At 37.9% G+C, this 21,952-nt stretch overlaps 3 protein-coding genes across 7 annotated transcripts in view; 1 reads left to right on the forward strand and 2 right to left on the reverse strand.

The window, feature by feature from the left end:
* LOC135475949 (dynein axonemal heavy chain 5-like) overlaps positions 1-2,349 on the forward strand; it is a 71,812-nt gene extending 69,463 nt beyond the window's left edge. For all 4 annotated transcript variants that reach the window (XM_064755919.1, XM_064755920.1, XM_064755921.1 and 1 more), the window contains 2 exons: positions 378-530; positions 859-2,349. In XM_064755919.1, coding sequence (XP_064611989.1) covers positions 378-530; positions 859-1,245 — 540 coding nt within the window. In that variant the 3' untranslated portion in view covers positions 1,246-2,349. The remainder of the gene's footprint in view (positions 1-377; positions 531-858) is intronic.
* Positions 2,350-3,798: 1,449 nt separating this feature from the next.
* Positions 3,799-11,908, reverse strand: LOC135475452 (centrosomal protein of 290 kDa-like). Of its 2 annotated transcripts, XM_064755357.1 has the most exons (7): positions 11,823-11,908; positions 8,578-8,717; positions 7,874-7,984; positions 7,259-7,349; positions 6,695-6,827; positions 6,147-6,232; positions 3,799-5,931 (listed from the first exon to the last, which is right to left on the reverse strand). In XM_064755357.1, the coding sequence occupies exons 1-7, from the start codon at positions 11,853-11,855 to the stop codon at positions 5,785-5,787; spliced, it is 741 nt and encodes a 246-aa protein (XP_064611427.1). In that variant the 5' UTR covers positions 11,856-11,908; the 3' UTR covers positions 3,799-5,784. The 2 variants fall into 2 exon arrangements, with proteins under 2 accessions (XP_064611427.1, XP_064611428.1); XM_064755358.1 differs by lacking the exon at positions 8,578-8,717 and having other exon boundaries at positions 11,823-11,907.
* A 1,740-nt stretch (positions 11,909-13,648) lies between these two features.
* Positions 13,649-21,893, reverse strand: LOC135474846 (uncharacterized). Its single transcript, XM_064754461.1, has 11 exons — positions 21,830-21,893; positions 19,973-21,400; positions 19,643-19,712; positions 19,256-19,332; positions 17,762-17,842; positions 17,102-17,231; positions 16,485-16,643; positions 15,939-16,134; positions 15,416-15,561; positions 14,659-14,858; positions 13,649-14,080 (listed from the first exon to the last, which is right to left on the reverse strand). Exons 1-11 carry the CDS (start codon positions 21,891-21,893, stop codon positions 14,052-14,054), a joined length of 2,580 nt encoding a protein of 859 aa, XP_064610531.1. The 3' UTR covers positions 13,649-14,051.
* Positions 21,894-21,952: the final 59 nt, after the last annotated feature.

A 21,952-nucleotide genomic window follows, 5' to 3' on the forward strand; every position in this document is an offset into this window, starting at 1 on the left:
TATCACATAAACATGCACCTACAAATACTAGTGCAGTGTATGATTCTAATTAAATATTTTTTTCAGCTATTATTTTGTTGTGAATATTATTGAAAAGTGTAAGTAAAAGAAAAATACTTACTGTATATGTGGGAATTTTTTAATGGATTTTTGATGTGATTTCTATTGATAACCAATAAGTCAGATTTCACTGCTACTTATGGTAGAGAATCTAGTGAAAAAAACAAGCAAGAAAACTCAATTTCCAATATGTCGGTTATAAACTAAAGTTGTCGATTTCATAGTCTTTTATCTGTCAAACATCGTGATGTGAAAAAGGATGTAGCGGACAAATTATGGAAGTGCCTAACAAGATGTCCCATGTTTTTCCCGTGCAGATTTCATGGGATTCGAGCACTCTGGGTTTCTGGTTCACTGAGATGATAGAGAGGAACACGCAGTTCTACAACTGGTGCTTTGAGGGCAGACCTAACACTTTCTGGATGACTGGATTCTTCAACGCCCAGGGATTCCTGACTGCCATGAAACAGGTAAGGTCGGTGGGAAGGGCACAGTTGAGGAAACTTAAGAGACATTGCAGGAATTTTTCACCTTACAATACAGACTATCTTAAATTTACAACTGGTATATTACAGTGGAGTTACAGCTGATATGTATACATAATCCAGATGTCCTCACCATTATAGACTTCAGCATAGTCCCATTAACCTGCCACATGTTTTGGTTTACCCTGAACAGTCCACTTTCCACCACAAATAAAACTGTTCTTCATCGTACATAAAGTGAGAAATAATCGAGTATGGTGTTAAACACTCACTCAAGCAAAATGTTTGATGGCAACTATTTTAAACCCTACAGGAGGTGACGAGAGCGCACAAAGGCTGGGCCTTGGACATGGTTGTTCTGCATAACGAAGTGACCCGCCATGTCAAGGATGAGATCATACAGCCCCCTAATGAGGGCGTGTACGTGTATGGCTTGTATATAGAGGGCGCTGGCTGGGACAGGCGTGGCTGTAAGCTCATCGAACCCAAGCCCAAGATCCTGTTTGAGCCACTACCCATCATTCACATCTACGCCATTAACAACACCAGTGGTCCTGACCCCAAGATGTACGTGTGTCCCATCTACAAGAAGCCGCGTAGGACCGATCTGACTTACATCGCCTCTGTTGTCATGAAAACCAATCAAAATCCAGATCACTGGGTGCTGAGGGGTGTGGCCCTTCTCTGTGATATCAAATAAATGGAACTGTGACCATACCTGAATTAGTATTAAACTCTGTTTGTTGTCTGGAGTAGGGTCTTGCACAATCTTTGGTTTGTTACAAACACATCAGTTATGCACTGATTAGAACTTAATTATCTTGACCCGCAGGTGTCACAGTAACATCACCTATGATTTTGACAACCAAAGTGTAAAAGTAACATTTATCTGGCTCATTACAATTTCGTAATCCAATAAAAATTTGCTTCAAAATATCATGAAACTACTAAATAATGCAAGTTACAGCTATCTCTTAATCTATAACTTCTCTTTAAGTGGTGATACTGTACCATAATTCGTTAAATCATGTGTAGTTATATACAGGTCAACGAAATTTAGAGTTGGTTAAGTACAGATATATCACTTCATGTGTAGCATGTCTGTATATGTGGACTATAAACCTACTTTTACACGTCTGATGAAAAGACAAGACAGTTATATGTTAACTTACCGTATATCCACTAGTCAAGTAATTGTTTGACATTATTACACATTACAGTTGTTTTTCTATGAAATGTTTCTCGTTAGCATACATAAACATATGAATAAGTCACATCCTTTTTCTATGCATTTTCGTCTGTATAGATACTATAGCATGTGATATGACATGGTATGTTTACCTAGAATGTGATACAAATGTTTTTTATGAATATATTGAAAGAAGTTTGTCAGTATTTTGTACAGAAGACGTTGAAGGGTCACAGAATATTTAAGGTGTAGTGCTATACAAAGTGTAAGTGAAATTCCTCCGTCCAGTTTAATTTTGAAATGAACTTCTGTGTATAGCCTCTGACTTATATAACCAGTTCAACAAGAAAATATTCCACTCCCATTTTTGTTGAATTTGGTATTACATATGTTTACATGCCTTAATATCTGTTTACTATCTTTCATACTTTGCAGCAGTACATACATTGAGCTGTCCTGTCTTATGTCTACCTTTTATTTTATCTGTAGATTTTCTTTTTACTGGTTCATTCCAATTACAGTATTGCCTCTCAGTATATAAATCCAAAAAAAATTACATTGTATTTTTAAGATTGTCTTATAAACTTTTATCTTATGTAGAAAATAAAAGTCTATCTTTACTACCATTACTAATATTTCTGTTGTATTTGCACACTTGTTTATTAAAACTTACAAATTTATGAGAGGTACTGTACCTGCTCACGGGGTCCTAAGTTGACATCCTAATCAACTTTTGAGATATCCACCTCTTCTGATTTAGACCTTAAAATGGTGAGTTTTGTGTTAGTATCATATGATCTTGTCCGTCTCGTATTAACAGCCTTCTGACCCATAGGTTAATAATTATTACGTTATGTGTAATAAGCTTGAAATGTTCTCTGCCCAGAATGAGATATGCATTACATTCAAATGATGTGCCCATAATGTAATACCCCTGCATTCATATGAAGTGCTCATAATGTAACACACCTGCATTCATGAGGTACCCATAATGTAACACACTTGCATTCACAGGGTGCCCATAATGTAAAATACCTGCATTCACATGAGGTGCTCATACTGTAGCACACATTCATTCACATGAGACGCCCACACTGTAGCACACCTGCATTCACATGAGATGCCCATAATGTAGAACACCTGCATTCACATGGTTTCCACATTGTAAAACACCTGCATTCACATGGTGTCCACATTGTAACACACCTGCATTCATGAAGTGCTTATAATGTAACACACCTGCATTCATGAGGTGCCCATAATGTAACACCTGCATTCATGAGGCACCCATAATATAAACACACATGCATTCACATCAGGTGCCCATAACGTAAACACACCTGCATTCACTTGAGGTGCCCATAATGTAAACACACCTGGATTCACATGAGGTGCCCATAATGTAACACCTGCATTCATGAGGCGCCCACAACGTAAACACCCCTGTATTCACATAAGGCACCCATAATGTAAACACACCTGCATTCAGATGAAGCGCCCATAATGTAAACACACCTGCATTCACATAAGGTGCCCACAATGTAAACACAGTAATGATGCTCCTGCTCCAATGTGTTTGCCTCTTTCTGCTGACTTAATGAGCTGGTAAGTTTTGAAAAAGACATGTGTTGGTTACCCTGTTCACTAAAATTAATCCACCTATCCCCAAATTCAAAAACTTAATTATCAAACAAGGCAAAGTCCTTGGATATACTGGTACATATTAAGATGTCTCAAATAAGTGACGTGTAAGTTGAAAGCCTGGAGAAAACCATGCACTGTCCTTCACCAGGTAAATGACAAATCCTGTAATATAAAGCAGTGGCCAACTGGTCAGTGGAATCCAGCAGAAACCTCACTGGTCATAAGAAGTTCTGCATTAACGACCAACACCTTGGATTGCTACATTTATGTGAAACCATCCAGGAGTAAACATGAAAGGTAACCTTGTGCCAGTCTGACAGCAAATTCTACACTGGGCCCATGCTTAACTCATTTGTAAACAGGATTCTAATTACACAAATACATCAGTGAGGAAGTAAATAAAGTTTATTACATAACGGGCATAAAATGCGTAATCACTACTCAAATTGTAAGGCAGGCAGATTACACTATCGGCATCACTTCCCATCCATAATGTAACAATGTTAATTGTCACATTACATGATCTTATAACACCATAAACGTCTGTCTACACAGGGCCTGGAATTCACCAGCTCAGTTATTAATATTACACAAGAAAATATACAGCTTCTGCATGAGTTACAAATCTAATGACTTATTTGATGATTAAACTTACAAACATTTGTAATTTCTCCACCTAATGAGATTAGCTGTGATATGTTGCTGTTCAGAAATGCATACATTTGGACATAATTCTTTCTCTGCTTGTAGTCTGGTGAGCAATTCCTCAGCTTGCCTAAGAAAAACCTGTATCATGGAGATCGGTCACATTAAATACATCAAGTAGAGGAAACCAACCATCACACTGGTTTAATCTGGCACCCGACGAACTAAATATGTTCAAAATGTCGCACTATTGAACTCCTAATGGAGGATAATGTCTCACATACATGGAATGGCTCTTTAGACACCCAAGCTCTCAACAATGAAAGGCCACAGCATTAATGGAGATGACAGAATACTGTCATTGGCAATGATGCAGGATCCCAATTACAGGTCAAGGAGCATACTCCTCACAGTGAATAGACCACTCTCTCTTAAGTTCCCTTTACACCACTGATACCATTATCAAATTTTGCCCCAAAGCCTTGAACAACGTGCAGTTCACTGGAGTGATGAGGGAGGAAGTGATGTCAGAAAATACAAAAACTGCCTCAAGCTTTCTTTCTTTTGATACTTGATAAACATACATTGTCTCTGTCAAATGGATGAGCAAAATGATTCTAAGAGACACCTGTAACAATTTTACTGATGAACTCATCTGCACTCATATGCTGCTTTACACCATCCTCAAGAATATCTCACTTATACAATGGTGGCCACCATCATGGTGGAAGGAAACCGGGCAGAGCCTGCGGGAAACCCACAACCATTCGTAGGTTACTGAAAGACCTTCCCATGTATGGCCGGAGAGGCAGCCAGAAGCCTAAACAAGCTGAAGTCCAAATGGGTAAGCTGGTTTAGAGGTGGCAGTGATGTACAGGAAGCACAGAAGGAGGCAAATGTGCTGTAAGAAGACTCCTCATAGGCAGGAGGATCATGGAGAACATTTTTGTTTTTGTGCCTCAAATCCCTTCCACACAGTACAGGATCCACGGTGTTCAGATACAAATACTGATGAAAAAGAGAAAAATCTCTTAATAAAACGAATCCCTGTTTATATGGTGACACCCATGCCCATACCTCTATAGGGTTGTTGAAGTTTTTTGGGGTTTAACGTTGTACTTAACAATTTTTCAGTCATATAACGACGAAGGAATCTTATAGTGCATGTCATGTTCCTCCTCCCCTCTTTTATCTAGTGCTGCATCACTGAGATGACTTACTGAAGGCAAGTAAGCCGCCCCGCCCAAGCCATTATACTGGTACAGGTCAACCAGTCCTTACACTATCCCCTTCACGCTGAACGCCAAGCAAGGAAGTTACAACTTCCACTTTTAAGGTCTTGCGTGTGAGTCGACCCAGGATTGACCTTGGATCTATCGCTCCCGAACAGCAGCAGCGTCCTTGAACATTTGCCACGAATAAGGCAAACACAGAATAAGATTCCTGAGGTTGTGGCACAACCTCTGCTAACAAGGTATGGTATACATACACCTTTTATACTGGTTTGAATGGTGATGTGCCACGGGCGAATATGCCACCACTGTGCACGTGGCACACGCTCTCCTAGTTCTGTCATAAATTCTGCAAACAAACAGATTGTAGCATTACAATTGAATAATGTCAAGCAAACTCTGGTATCTGAAGACAGCATTGCTCAGAAAGTGCCATGCTGTACACTCTAAACAGGGCACCATTCTTGAGGATGTACCATAAGAACTGATAATGAGTATTAAACATCTGAGAAAATGGGGGACAAATCTGTCACCTATCCTCCAATACTCGCTCTGGGTTTGGATAGGGCACAGCAAACTGCCCACAAAGTTTACGCAATGTTCTTTCATATTCTTTGTTCAATTTTGCAGACTGACGTAATGCAAATTTTACATCCTCCACTTCATCAAAGAAGTCCTGTAAGGTAAAGAAAAACGCATTAGTCCTGGCCAATTCCATTTTAGAAGAAATCATTCATTACAAGGCAATTAAAACTTTATAATAATCCATATAATCAATAAACAATTTTATGTCATCAAAAAAGATTACTTGTAATATCTTAGCTATTAAAAAAACATAACAGACTGTATCATTGCATGGAAGTGTGACCATAATAACCAAATGTAGCTTACTGGGTCAAGTCCCTTAAGTTCAGCTTTCAACTTCTTGTTTTGCGCAACATACTTTTCACACTTCGTTTTAAGTTTTGTAAGTTCCTCTGAAAAATACAATAATAATGAGTTCTCTTTAACTGCCTGATAAAGGTCTGTCTCATTTTCTTGTTGGGCTAGGAGGCAATTCTGGAAATAACTTATTTCATTCAACTGATTGTAAACTAGTACAGTATCTGTCATCGCTAAGTCCATCAATTTCTTTCTTTTTGATGCGGACCGAATCAGAAGTATGAATGAATAAGTTAACGCTCTACTATAAATGCATGCGTAACAATTCTTAATGAAGAAGTATCGCAAAATTCGCAACAGCTGTGGCATCTCACGAAAAGTCAATCCCATACGGCTTGGTGTGTTCCTCTACTCAGGGCCTTTGTTAAGTGAAAAACAAGATATTAAAAATATAACCAACTAACAGAGAGAGCAACACAGAGCAAAACAAAAGATGTTGAATATTAGAAATAATCGGCTAAGAAAACTTTAGTATGTCTCAGGTAAAAGGCATTTACCGTCATGCAATTGTCTTTTATTGGATGACCTTGACTTGTCAACTTTTCTCTGCAGTGTTACATTTTCGGTTTGAAGCTGCCTAACTTTCTCTTCCTCTTCTTTGCTCTTTCTCTCAAGTTCCACGATTCTGTACTAAAGACACATAAAACAGAAAAACACACATCACAATAGTGTCATTTATTCCCAGAATTTATGCACTAAAGACACACAAGAAAAAATTCAAAAATTCATTTTGAAAACAGAAAAATCACTTTTTGAGTTGAAGACATAAGAAAAAAGTGAAGTTCTGGGTGAACCGTGTCAATTCAACTGTAACCAGAAACACCGCGACTGGGCAGAAACCATAAGAGATCAGTGTTCATTATTTCCCATAAATATCCCTTACACACTTAAAATACACTTAAAAAGAGCACCATTGTCTGAAAACTGTAGTGCAATCACATTTTATCCTCACAACTAAGGCTGAAGATTTGTGGATAAAAGCAAACTACTTGAAATCAAATCATAATGTGACATAAACATCAAAACTTATTCTGATGTCAAAGAACTAATCTTCCACCTACATTGAGTGAGCTTATTGTTTCCACATGGGTCATGTTTGTCTTGACTTCCTTTTCATACCTCTTCATCAGCTGACTATGCATGGACAGAACCCTGAAACAAAAGACATTTGAGCTGTGTGATTGTTGTATGGCCAAAAGTCTGAAACACGAAAGACATTGAATTCTGCAAATGATACAAGGACAGCAGCCTCTGGAGGACGTGATTAAAATGTAAGCTGGCAAAATTTGCAATTTGAAGTTTTAATTTCCAAAATTTGTGACATTACCACCACAAAACAATCACTGTATTTATTTATTTCATTGATGTTTAACACTGTATTGAAAAATATTTCACATATTAAAAATGAGAAGTCAGACTTTAGAACATAAAACCTGGAAGACCTCCAAGAAGAAGCTAGGCCTCTTGTTTAAACAGGAGCTGTCCTATGTTTTAGCCATGGTAATCATCACATGCCTTAAAATGAGAAATATGAAGAAAACCATATTTGTACATCTGAATTTTATAGATTATGGACCTTTTACAACATTTTATAGGCTATCCCAAAGAGGAATCTGTTGTATCGCCTATATATGAAGATTTTAGGTATGATAATGAAATTCATAAACACCACAAACTTGTTCATTTTCTCCAGTTCATTTGAAGGTGCCGGTTTCTCTTCTCTTTTCTTGGTCAGCCCAAACCCACTGCTATACCAGGCTTTGGGGGGTTCTGTCTGCACATAAACTCTGTCGGAGACAAGATATAACCCTACAGTGTGTTATTACTCGTCAAGATTGGATGGGGAGAGTGGGGGAAGGCTGTGCATCTGTCTGCAAATAAACTCTGTCAGAGACACGATATAACCCTACAGTGCGTTATTACTCGTGAACATTGGATGGGGAGAGTGGGGGAAGGCTGTGACGTCTGTCTGCACATAAACCCTGTCCGAGACAAGATACATTCATACAGTGTGTTATCAATCATCAAGATGGGGGAGGGCTCTGTCTGCACATAAACCATGTTACAATATAACACTGTACTGTATTATAACCCATCACCAATTATTCATTTCGTTGTTGCTGATGGAGGTAGAGAAAACTGGAATGCTCAAGGCAAGCCACGGAGCTTTGGCAAACTGCTGACTAGTTGTATGGCATACAGACATTTACACCGTATTTGTGCAAGTTGTTACAACATAAACATGTATTGTGTTACCACTGATCAACATGAGTATTTATTGTGTGGTGTATATATCATACTTAAATAACAGTTCTGGATGAATGACCACAGTTATGCACAGAAACACTATCTCCAAATTCACCCATAATTCCACACTTACTCTCGTGTCGTCACATAATCTCTCAGCAGGCTCTCTAGCCGGCATTTCTCTTCTAACTCATGCAATCTTCGTTCTATTTTCTGCTTCTCCTGTTTCAACCGGTGAAGCTTCTTTTTCAGAGTTTCATTTTCTGAGCTCAGCTGTGAATGACATGTGAAACGTACATTTAGTCTTGCATCTACCCATTAAGCCAGGTGTGTGGTTTATTGGCCACCTAAGCATGGCCATGATTACATATGGTATAACAGCTTGTTCCATAAACTTTTCTTGAACACTTCTATGATTCCAGTGTTGTCCTTAGTATGCTATTATTGTGGGCCAAATAATGTGTTTTTCTGTAATTTGGGTCCATTTCTGTGTGCGACCCATGTATATTTATCCGTATACACTATCTGTCATCAGGACAAAACAACAGAATTCCACGCTAAGCCTCAATCACATACATCGCTTCTGGGTAATGCCATTTTGTATCTTGTCTGATACCATTAGATTGCCTTGGCTTCTTTCAAAATTTGTCGGCATCAGTGCCACTCCAATGAAAAACAACTCTTCCAGAACAGAAAGAGAGAGATTCTTAAAATGGTGTAAGACATCCGAACACAATCTGACAAGGCCGAAAATGATGGCTCCCAGAAGTGATGTATCCTATGAAGATACAGCAAGGTGTCTGGTCATACTGTCCTTAATGATGGATACCATACAGTGATAAAAAGGCATGGATCATTTTTCACTTTTCATTAAAAAAAAATCAAAAAGTAAAAGCTGAATTAATGTTAAGCACACAAACCTACAATGGATCTATGTGAAGAATAAAAATCCCTGTTAAACGATATTTTTTCAGCCGTCTTAGTATCCAAAGGATTCTGATGTCATGCCAAAGACACCTGCTATGATGCTGAAAGTGACACCATGCTGGACTGTAGGTCCTACATGACCACCTGCAAGATGCGAAATGTAACTCTTTGTATCGGCCAAAATGAACTGTTGCGAGAGTTACGGAGAATAACTGCTTCTAATGTGTGGGATCAACAGCAAGCCACATTTACAGGGGCAATAAGTCTTCCCTAGCGTAAACTGATGTCAACTCACATCAGTCACGTGACTTGTATGTACAACTATCAGAATGAGATAGGGAAGGCTTTATGCTCTCAGAGTTACATTCTGCAACCAATCCCCTTGCATCATGTGATCGACTAATAGTGGCCTCTTCCAGTCCCCAGCCCCTCTTCAAGTGCCGTGCTTGCAGAATGGACCACCACATTTTCCATTCAATGAATAAATGTTGAGGTAGATAAATATAAAAAATTAATGAAAATTGCCCACAACGTTTATTTTAATTGAACAACATGCTCACACACTCAACAGTGCCATGATATTAATGAAAATACAGGCCTACATGTATTATACATATATCTAAAAATCCTTTGTTTCTTACATCAACACAGCAGTCCTGTCTAACAACACGCTATCCTGATATTGTTTGGTGCCAGGTAAGAAATATGTGTGAATGGATCTGAATGTTCCCTACAATACCTAGTTTGCAACATGCTAATCCATCTAGATAGGCTCAAGTGTGCTATTTTAAAATTAAAGACTATTACGATGAATATCAGAATTTTAAAATAGGGCACAAAGTTCATCTAGATGGGATCAGGCCACTTCGTACACAAACCGTTTTGTAAGAGGTTACCTCATACCAAAGTTACTTCAAACCACAGTGATCTCGTACCGTAACTGCGTTGTATAATAACTACTGTAAAGGTATACTGTATGCAGTTACTGTACACTGTTTATAAGCATGCCACAAGGACAACTAATATAATACACACGTTTTTTTTAGTCTTTTGTTTTTTACAGACTGCTGAAACTCCGTCAACGATCTGATCAGAACAAGGGAAATAACCCTATTTCTGGTTGAGAACGCTGAACCGGACTTCGCAGTACATCCCACCGGTAACATTTTTTTTTTACCTGAGTTTATTATACGAGTCTGTTTGTACAGGTTTTCTCATTTCTAGTTATGATATGGATGTTGCAGCCTAGTCAACTTTAATGTACTCACATGAAATATTAAAATGTGAACTCCTAAAATCTTGACTCAGTTGTTTATACTTTAACAATATTTCACATATCGGTACTGGTAATGGATTAATTAGCTTTCTCTGCTTAATCTCTGAGCATACTGGTATTTTTAATCATATTCCATTAACTGAGGTGTTAACTTGTGAGTTTACGTCCATAACAAAAGTTATTTTAATATTTGACATCAACTGTCAATGAGATTATTCACCTGTCTTTATCTTGTAAAACATCAGTTAAATGCAAATTAAATCATCCAAAACTAATTAAGCACCCTATGTATTCTTTTGATTTTTACTTCCATGTACTTAAAATACAGTGTCTTAATTCAGCTGTTTCATTTAAATATATACTTGTACCATGTAAACTATTTATTTATATACTATTCACATTTTATTTATGTATGTATATAATATTTAATAGAAAAATAAATAAAATATATAACTTTCACTTATGTGCTAATCCAGGTAAACTGGATCATAAAAAATGGCTAAGCTTGTTTTCGGATTATGTCAAGAAGTTCCGCCAGACTTGACCGGACGGTCACCATCTTGGAAAGCAACATGTAGACCTACAATAACTCCCGAAATACTGCTTAAAGTCCGACAGGCTATACAGCGCTGAATAGAGAATTAAATAGTAATACTGAAAAAAAAAACTCCAAAAAGTCGTGCACTGGTTTTGCATCTGTACTTGATGTCGTCTTTGTGGAAAATCTGTAAAATCAGGCCTGCGGTCAGCATGCTGCCTGACTGGTTTTAAATGCCCCATAAATTCCACTAAATGACCATAAAAATAACTAAAGAAAAAAACTAGTCTCGTTAAAATTGTTCAGCATGCTTATAGTAATCCCCAGTAAACCTTAACCATGGAGTTCCATATGAATAGGGATTAGGTATGCCCTATATTAGGTATGACCTACGGTACTATGGTACGAGGTAACGTGGGACGAAGTTACAGGGGTACAAAGTTACAGGGGTACGAAGTGACATGAAATCATCTACGTGTAGATGGACTAGCAACATGCGTGTCTAAACACATGCTTGTTGTTGTTGCTCTGAATCTCGTACTGAAAGTGTGTCAACCCAAGAAGAGAATGTTTATCGGCCTCCTTCGCAGAACCTGCCATTTTCTTAACTTGAACATCACTCAGAAACTGATATTACCTGTAAGCATGAATGAATGTGTGGAAACTCCATGGTAACACATAACCACACATCAGCTTTATGTCGCCTTTCGCTTTCTCTCCAAACATACGCCACTGCGCCTGCGTTCGTCAAACCCAAACGAGGCTACCTGGGCTTTGGATGTCAGTCAAGTGAGGTAGGCTTACAGGTACATGTAGGTATGCCTAGTTCAAACGTTGAAGTCGATTCCAACCATTTCTAATATTTACATGGGCAGCAGGTAAATATCAGAAATTGTTGAAAATAGATCTAGAACTACCACTGCAAGATTCAAGCCTATATTGTAGAAAACACCCAGATGAGTAATGTATAGGTACGGAGTAAATGAGTGCTTGGGGTTTAACGTCGTACTTTACAAATTTTTCCGAAATGAACGAAGTAATAACAGTAAATTCCGTATGTGCCGTTTATGAAAAAACTTCATGCATGACCCTTAAAATTGTGAAAATGGTACAAAATATCCGATTTTGCACTCACCGACATGGGAACGTATCTCTGGCTGCATCATGCATAGCTTCCTTGGCTTTACTGCATGTCCATGCAGAATCAATAAATTTTTTTTTTCTTTCCTTATTTTTTCTGAATAAAGCATTATGAGCGACTGGATGGACCAGACTGCATTGGTGCGTTGGTGACTTGAATGTCATTTTCCTGTCTTTCAAGAGACGTACGATTGTATATGGATCAAAATTTACTTCTACAAAATTAATTACAGCTGTTGGACCACTCGTACTGCCACTAGATTTAGTTATCTAGAACTGACATGAGTATATCCCCCCAAAGTCCTGGTTTCCATCTGGCATCAAGTCAAGACGGGCATGGTACAAGTTAGATGTCACAAGTGCATAATACTTTTGCATTCATCTTAAGCTAAGACGACACCAATTTTATTTCATGTTTTACAGGCGTTGAAAATATCACTATCTGACATACAAAATAAAATAGAAAATCAAGTTTTTCATTTTGTCCAGCAAAGACGAATGGTGTTCTGATTTTCCTGTTTTTCAAGATACTCTGATCTGCTAAAGGAAAACTTGCTGGGACAGTCCACTTTTCCCCATAAATCAAATGTTTTTTTTCTGTTCTATTTTCATACATTCATTATTTTCTTACTGACGACATTGAAAAGATTCATTCTACCTGTAAACCACAAAATATTAATTGCTGAGGCCTGTTGGGCTTTTTTCCCCTGTCTGTACACCTGACTGTTGGCAATGGTTCTGAAGCCCTTCTTCTGGTGATCTCTTCCCTCTGTTGAGTGACAAGGTCGCAGTTCCCAGTTCAACCACTAATATATGTCAAGTAGTCAATTAATAAACCTCAAGACCATCATAAAAAGTGAAATATTCTCTACAGTAAGGGACACCAAGTAAATCTATAGGATATGACCCTCTGTTTTGAAGACGTCTGCACATTAGTATATTACTTCTGTCATATTAGACCTCTTCCAGTCATATCAAACTGTAGAGGAAAGGTGGTATAAATGAGATGGGAGACTGATGGTTCATCAGATGATCAGTAAGAAAAACCATTACAAAACCATTGTAAAACCATAGGCAGTTTAACCTATGAAACATACAGCTGTATGAAGAAACCTAAATGGGGTTGGGCCATTCCCCACAAGCATGACAAGCACTGCTTATAAGAGGAAACCAACAGATTCATATCCCATGTAATGTGAAGAACGAAAACTGTATCGTTCAATCAGTCATTGTATCTGTAACTGATCTAGAGAAAGAGAAACCAAGGTATCAGTAAACTAACAGAAACAAACAGTGTATCAATATTTCATTGTAATCATTTATTTGAGATCAATCATCTTTTACATGAAATATAAAAAAATCAAGTCTTTCTTTATCTGTTTCTGATCATGGCATAACTGCCAATGACGTGTCAAGTTTCTTGCTCAAGTCAAGTGTTTATTCTGAGAGACATTTTCACCATGTGATCTCTTCGACACCAAGTGCTGAAAGACTAAGGCATTAGGCAGAAAAGTCTGTCTTCATTCCAAAGGAAATGGCTGTTAGAGTTTTAATAACTAATCACACCTCATTTACAGTACTAAATAAATACATCTTTACAAATAATAAGAATGAAAAGGCATTCTGAAAAAACTCCTATTTCTTTAATTACTATACAGATAAATAAAAGCATAAATATTAATGTCTTTATAATTACCAGGTCACACGAAGGCTATCCACATGACCATCACAATCGAGGCTTGATCCGAACTTGTTCTGAAAATAAAGACAGCTACTTATTTAACATGAAATAAAACAAAAGCGAAACAGCATATGATCTGGTTACATCAAGATCGTTAGAATCCAAATGGTTTTACTACTTTATATATTTGATAGGTCTTGTATGGCGTCCATATGATGAGGTCAGGTTTACAGGTGAAGCCCTCCAGACAGACCATAAGGGCTGAATGATTATGAATTAACGTCAGTTCAATAATATTGCAGCTGTATTGTGGCAAAGAGACCTTAGAGAAAACCACTGCACCTTTCAAACAGGTACCTAATGAAACTCCTGGTATAACAGATTCAAATCGATCTCTTACTGTTCTGTATGCATCTTCTTTCAGCATGATCAAAACTTGGCAATCTTAATACCGTTAAGCTTGATTTAATTATTTCATTGGTATTTTCCGCTGCAATCTGAATATTGAACTTATACCACTGCCGCCAGCATTTGGTGGGAGGAAACCTAGGGGAATACCCACGACATCTGGAGGTTGCTGACAGATCTTCCTGCGTAGTTTGAAAATGAAGGTTTACTTATAGCATACTATACAGACTGGGATGGAACAGACCCTGTTGAGTTTTGACAGGTATTGGCTTAGGTGTCTCCTGAGATGGCATTGGTTCATCATTGCAGCTGACTATGGAGATGAAGGCAGGCAGTTTCATCAGCTTGAAGGGCACTGGTTCCTTGGTCTGGTCACCCTGGAGCGGGTCAGGCAGCTGGTCTGTAGAGGTTCCAGCTGATCTCACTTCCTGAGGCAGAGCCTCCCTATTGATGTTTATAGGAGATTTATCAGCATTAATGTAAATGAACCACTGACAAACTGAGAGAGAGTAGACATGGCTTAAAGACTGGAAGTGATGGTCACACCAAACTCTTAAAGTATGTAAATAATGCCAGCCTTCTTCAGCATCAACCTCAACAGTGCTGGTAATAGCTGTGTTGAAATGAAAAGTTGTTACAAGTGTAAGAATACAAGAATATGTCACTATCCATGCTGCTTCAAGCTGTTTTCCATTACCACCCAAAGATAATAACTCAAGATGGTAAATTCTGGGAAAGGTGATGTTTTTTATTTGGCTTTTCTTTTTTCCTCATGTCTATTTCTTTAAAATCACTGTCTTTTTCATGAGCCAGAATAACAAAAAACAGTCTCTACTGACGTACCCTATTTTCTGTGACAAGGTTGGGTTACCAAACAAAGAATTTTTAAAGAATGGGCTCATTAAGGTGTTAAATTTAGAAAGGGATAAATATTGAATTTACCACACAGAATTTCAAACTTTGGACAATTGTCTTAGCTTAGGCACTCGCAAACAACTAACCTGTTCATCAGAGTAGCAGGCCTCTGGTTGAGGGACAACTTCCTCTTAAGGGGCTTCTTCCTGTGCTCAAGTTTACATTGCTTTCCCTCTGGACACTTACCAGTGCGCACAAACTCAGGACATTCTAAAATATGCTTTTCTTTGCACTGTCAAAATTTATACACAAATTTATATTTATTTATTTATTTCCTTATCTGAAAGTCTTACAAATATTTAACTTAAAAAAGAGTCCAGTTTAAAGGTGGAGGAACAAGATTTTTATGACACACATTTAGCCTGCAAAAGCAGCTTTAAAAAATCCCTAAAAGATGAAAACTGTCAAAATATTGCTTGTGCATCTTGTAAAACACTTAAAAAATTCACCCAGATGTAATCTATTAACTTTGGATCACTTTCAAATATGCTGCTGAGCAGAGCATACATTTCACTGACAAAACAAAAATAACACTTTAACTGTAGACAAAACATGAAACCATGGTCAGATGGGTTAAATTCTTCCTATTTCTATGTTTATCAGTATTACCTTTTCCCCTCGTGGGCAGTAGCCCCTCACAAAGTCGTGGCAGACTTTAGCATCCCTGCTCACATTGACGTGACTGTAAGGACAGTTTTCTCGTACGCAGACTCCCTTCAGGAAGTATGAACACACAGGCATCTTCTCCTTTGAAATCTTGTGCGAGAAAGGGCAGTTCTCCACTCTACACGTACCCCTTAGAAATCTGAATTTCACAGGCAAGAAAAGTTGAAGATTGTGAAATCATTGGTCTAGAATCGTTTCCAAACAACATGAAAGTAAACGCAGGAGTAAATACAACTGTTAGGCATCACAGAAAAGACAATCGCTACGAATTACTTGTATCAACTGATTGTGAAATTACAGAATAAGGTGATCACAACACTTTCATTACTCACAGAGGTATCAATTTCTATAGAAATACCAATGAGAAACTAATTTTAGTGCTCTCCTTCCCGTCTCTCCCCCCACCGTCCAAAGTGTTAAGTACCAGGACATCGAAAACATTTTATTCACTTATAAAACTGAATAGAATTCCATATTGTACAACAATACCTGGTGCAGACAGCCACCTTGTCTGGATCGTGGACATAAGAACAGTTATCTCCCCTGTTACACTTGCCAAACCTACAGTAGAACATGCAGTACTGGCGATTGGTCTTCTTCAGTTTGTGCCTTCCTGTGCTCACAGCTATGCTCTTGTACAGGGCTTGACTGGATAAACAAAAGCAGCATGGTGTTACATACTCCTTGATCCAAGTTTATTTATTCATGTTATGTGTTGATAAAACCAATAAATGAAACAAAGTCTACCAGATCATACAAATGTACAGTGACAGATGAAATTGGTGAACATATGTGAAACACAAGATGTCAATGGGATACACTACATCCTATTTAGTAACATTCACCAACTCTCAATATAAAATCTTTAGCTAACGACAGCATATGATAGTACTTAATCCTTCCTACACAAAACTGTATCCACAGTGATTGAATCTCATTACAATGTATACTAAATGCATCCATACACAATTAAATGCTTATAATAGTACAATAGATATCTAAAGTATAAGTATCTAAATCCTATGAAGACAAAAACAATGTATGGAAAATGTTGCAGTCAGTTAATACCAGTATGACCAGCATGTGGCCTTAGTTTGTATCCTTACTTTGCTCTGATCCTCGTCTGGCAGGAGGAGGATTTCTCCAGCATGCCAGGCTTGGTCTCCCTGTAAGTAACTCCTCTGAAATCCACCCGAGATATGGACTTCTGAGGTAAGCATCCATCTGAAGAGCCACCTGTGTAAGGCAATAAAACAGGCTTTGCATCTCAACATCTGAGTAGGTAAATTATGACAGAAATGGTATCTCATCAATTTTCTCTTGCTTGCTTTGCAAGTTGTGACAATAAGGAGTTGACAGCAATTATAGGCCATTCAAATGGCCTTACTTGAAGTTTATTAGAGATAACTTGTATTCCGACAATATTACATACAGATAAAAATCGCTTGAGATTGAATCGTGTGGAAAACTTTGTGGTTTACTCTGGCATCCTTCACCTTTAAAAGGCAAATGTTCTTTGCCACGCACCAGACAAGCTCTGGAGCAAAACGAGCAGCCATTCCAGAAGGACACAGAGTAATGTAGGGGACGTCATTTGAAATTGTCTGTCACTTACCATCAGCTCTATGTCTCAAAACGATTAACAATTAAAAGAAGCTCTTCCTTTTGTTATCAACACTATAGTTACATGGTTCAGAGACAAAGACAATCTTGGCATATGTTTAGCAGACATGAGAAAGTTGCATTGTTTCGCTTTAATATCCAACCTTCAGCATTTATCCGCTGCAGAGTCTTCCCTGTGGTTCCTATCTGAAACTTGACTCCATTGACAGTGATAGTTCTACAACCTACAAAACAATACACCACAATTACAGTAAAGGACAACTTAAAAATTTCCCCCATGTCTATAAACATAGTTTATTTAACCTATTACCCAGATAACACTTACATGTGATTTCTGCTAAATAAGGTCTCCATATGACCAGTTGTGAAGTTAAAACCATTTTTTAACAAATAACACTGTGTATACAAAGCTGTGTGTAAGGGGCCATGTTTTGGTTGAGGTCTTATTTTGGTCGATCATATTGCTCCAATTCTCAATTTTCCAGGCAATAGCTCTCATCTTCTGTTTCCATGTATAATGACAAAAATAAAAACAAATAAATAAAATAAACACTTGCATAACCTTCACCTGATTAGTGTTTTGTGCGGTACTCAAGAATATGTCGCTTACAGCATTTGTATGTGCAAAGGAAACCAGATGTAACTAAGAAGAAACCATTTTAACTTTACACCTGATACCAGATGAATACCCTGACATAAACCTGTTGACTAACTCACAGTACACAGATTTTAACATGCAACTTTATTTGTCAAGTGCTTGTCATTTCAGGGGAAACCTTCACACAGCTCTATCTCCAAATGAGCTCGCTCCTCCCACATTAAGATTTACATCTTCAAATAGTGCAACTCATAATTCCACCTAAAGGCACAGGAGATGGACAGAAACCAGTGATAATGAATATATACAGGGTGTCCCAGAATTCGTGCACCATCCTGATTTTCATTTTTTTTCTTTGTTTCAGATTTAATACTAATTTTAAATCTTATTCTCTCTTTCAGAGTTAATTATGGCTAATAAACTAACAGTACAAGAAAGAGTTGAACTGGTTTTTATGTTTGGAAGAGAAGGGGCAACACACTGTTCGGTAGCTCAAGCATTCAACCTAAGCCTGGATGGTGTGTGACTTCTGGGACACCCTGTATATAAGGCCTTCCTTGGCATGGTTTAAGAGACATTCTTGTTTGCTTAACAACCAGCTAAAGTTTTGTTCATGACACACCTGATCATCCCTTGACTAATGAGTTTGCAGACTCGAATATAGCATCTGGTGATCCAGCAACAGTTTTTACTCAAGTGACCCATCAACCTGTCCAAATGGACAGATGCAACAGAAAACTAGTGCTATCTGAACACCCTGTTTTGAGCACTTTTAACATGTGAGAGATAGGAAATTTTGAAATCTGGACACCCTGCTCTGACAAAATAGCCTAAAAAAAGGGCTGTTTTGACACCCTTATATTCCGGCTAACCTCCTGCTGTCTGACGGCAGGTGACTTTTGGCTATCATAACCAATAAATCTGATCTCCAACACATGAATGGAAAATTGTTCAGTATGGTGTTAAACATGAACACAATTAAATACATTCTAGTGGAAGGGCTACACCATTCGCATGATTTCTATCACAGACTAGTTACCTTTAGGAGCACTGAAACTCTGCATGGGCTTATGAAGGTTTCTGTTGAAATACACATGCCTATTGCCAAATACACGCCTGAAAAAAAATATATATAGATATAGGCTGACATATCATTTACATTCTTGATGAGTCTACTAATGAGTAAAAATGCAGAAAAAACAAAAACAACAAAAAAAAGCCCAAAATAAAACCCCATTGATTTGATAGTAATAACATACATGTATATTGTATTTAGATATTTCATGTTATCGGTAATTTTTGTGTGTTGCAGCTTAATCAATTAACATTAAAAAATAGATGTACTGGTTAAAAACTAATTTAAAAAAGAATCACACAAAAGACCTACGGATTCTGATTATGGACAAATATCTACGTATACATATACCTGTTTTCTGCTAGCCTTTGACCTGAAGATCCTCTCAACAAAGTCTGCCTTTTCCAGAATGGCACCAAAGCTATACATGGCAACACATCAGTAAGATTGGCATACATAATTGCAAAGTGATAACAAAACTTTTAAAAAAGATGAAGACAAAAGCTGAATGGAGAACAAATTTTGCTTGTTAGAACTTAATTTTGAAAATGGTTTTGCAACAAAAATGTGTTTAGTTGCAACAGAAAAGGCTATTTGTTATTTAAACACAAATATGCAAAGCCGGGATGGTGTAAATTTATGAACATGTGGATAGAGTACAACAAATAAATAAATACATACCCGTTTGCATATAACTGTGCTTTCTGTGAGAAATTCCTGAGCTAGTAAAGAAGTGTGATGATTGACCGAGTGTCTGCCGGGTCAATGGAAACAGTTTTCCTGGCTTGCTCCACCTGTATACGCTTGGTTTGTGTGGCTGCTTACGCTTTCCTGATGGCTTATGGTGAAAGGTGTGTAATGTTTTCTTACAGTCATGCACCTTGCCATGTGACTTGTACTTTGTTTCAAGTAAGGTTCTTGAATGTACTTTTTTCAGTTTGTACTTTGAAACCACGTATCTTGCTGCATGTTGTGTGTTTGATTGTCCATATTTCTTGTGAGCAGCTTTAACATAGCTGGAGTTAGAGGATGTGCGACGTGTCCAATGATTAGAGGTAGATGAATTTGGCTTTCTTGTTTTCTTTTGGCTGTTTTTAGTTGGGCTAGCACTCACAATTTGAGCCACTTCTTTGAGCTTTATAAGCTCTGCTGTTAACTCTTTTATTTTAGCCTCTGTGTGTTTCAGTCCTTCAGCCAGCTCACCCTTTGATGGGAATTGTCCTGCTAAATTTATAAAAGAGTCTGTTGAGTTCTGAAGGTGTATTGCACTATTCCCCTGTGACGATCTCTGTGAAACATCACATATTTTAGCATTCCTACTTTTTGACGATATTTTGGAGAGTCCTGTTGAGCTTTGTGAAGAGCATTTCAAATGAAAGGATGGTTCTTGATCAATTTGAGGTCTGCTTTGAATGCGTTTATTATTTGATACGATCTCCACATTTTTTGAATCATCTCCTCTCATTAGTGTGCCAGTAATTTTTACACTGGTCTGGTGTGATGTGACAGTATCTTGTTTCTGTGTAGTAACATGAGGTGTAGTCAGTGAATTGTGACTTTTGTTGTGTGTGGGCCTGTTTGCTGTATGTTTTTTGGAGGAATCTGATTGCAATAATGCTGCTTTAGCTTTTCTTGCAGCTTTGGCTTCCATTTTAGCAGCTAGTATTTTCCTCAGAGACTCAAGAGAATGTTCGTTCAGATCTAATGTGCTGCTGGCCATTGGTGTTTTCTTGGGAGAAAGACTTTCAGATGTGCCTTCGCCTGAACTTGAGCATGAAGGTTGAATGGCTGTGATAGCTGAATTAACTGAAGAAACATTTTGTGTTTTATGGAAAACGCTCTCTGATGTTATGGCCACAGGAGCACTGGAAGCACGAACAAATGAGTATTTTGATCGATCAGTCTGTATTTGTTTTTGGTAATAAGAAACCTTTCCTGTAACTCTTGTAGACAGTTTTCTTGCACTTCCATGGGACAACTCTGCTGGTAAAACGTTCTCTCTCTTTTTATAACTTATGTCAGACGTCCATGCTGATTTCGCTCTGTGATACGACTTCTCATAATTATGATTTGGGTTGTGTCTCTTACTCTTCGCACTGTCGATCAGATCTGTTAATATACGCAGAAACCAATAACCAAATCAGACACACTGTAACTTGCTCGGCAATTTTAACTTCAGGGTGGTGTCGCGTCGTTAAGTGACGTCAATTCATTGAAGAAGCAGCTTTTCACAACGAACGTCTGAGAAGGAGCTCATTGACAAACAATATGGTCACCCTAGTCTTTACAACTGCCACTTGCTCTTTAAACAAGAACATTAGATAGCTGATGTTACAATCAGTTTCTAAGTCTACAGTATTCAATCATTCATGCAGGCCTACCGTTTGTCGGGTTGATTACTTTCCAATGATAGCCTCAGCGTATTTATGACAAAAATACTACTAGAATTGCTATGGTTTCCCGGTTTAATTTTCTAAACAATAACCATACGATGTATTATTTACAGATGTGTCATTGGAAAGAACCATTTAAGCTTACCTTTCATAAATTTTATCTGTAGTTTTAACTGCGTGCTTTCTAGTTCAGCCCTCCGATCCGCCATGGTTGGGAAAACACCTCAGTGACGTCACACGCCCCGAGGTATTCTGGGAAAAGTGGGCC

This window comes from Liolophura sinensis, chromosome 9, assembly GCF_032854445.1.
Source record: "Liolophura sinensis isolate JHLJ2023 chromosome 9, CUHK_Ljap_v2, whole genome shotgun sequence".
Lineage (NCBI taxonomy): Eukaryota > Metazoa > Mollusca > Polyplacophora > Chitonida > Chitonidae > Liolophura > Liolophura sinensis.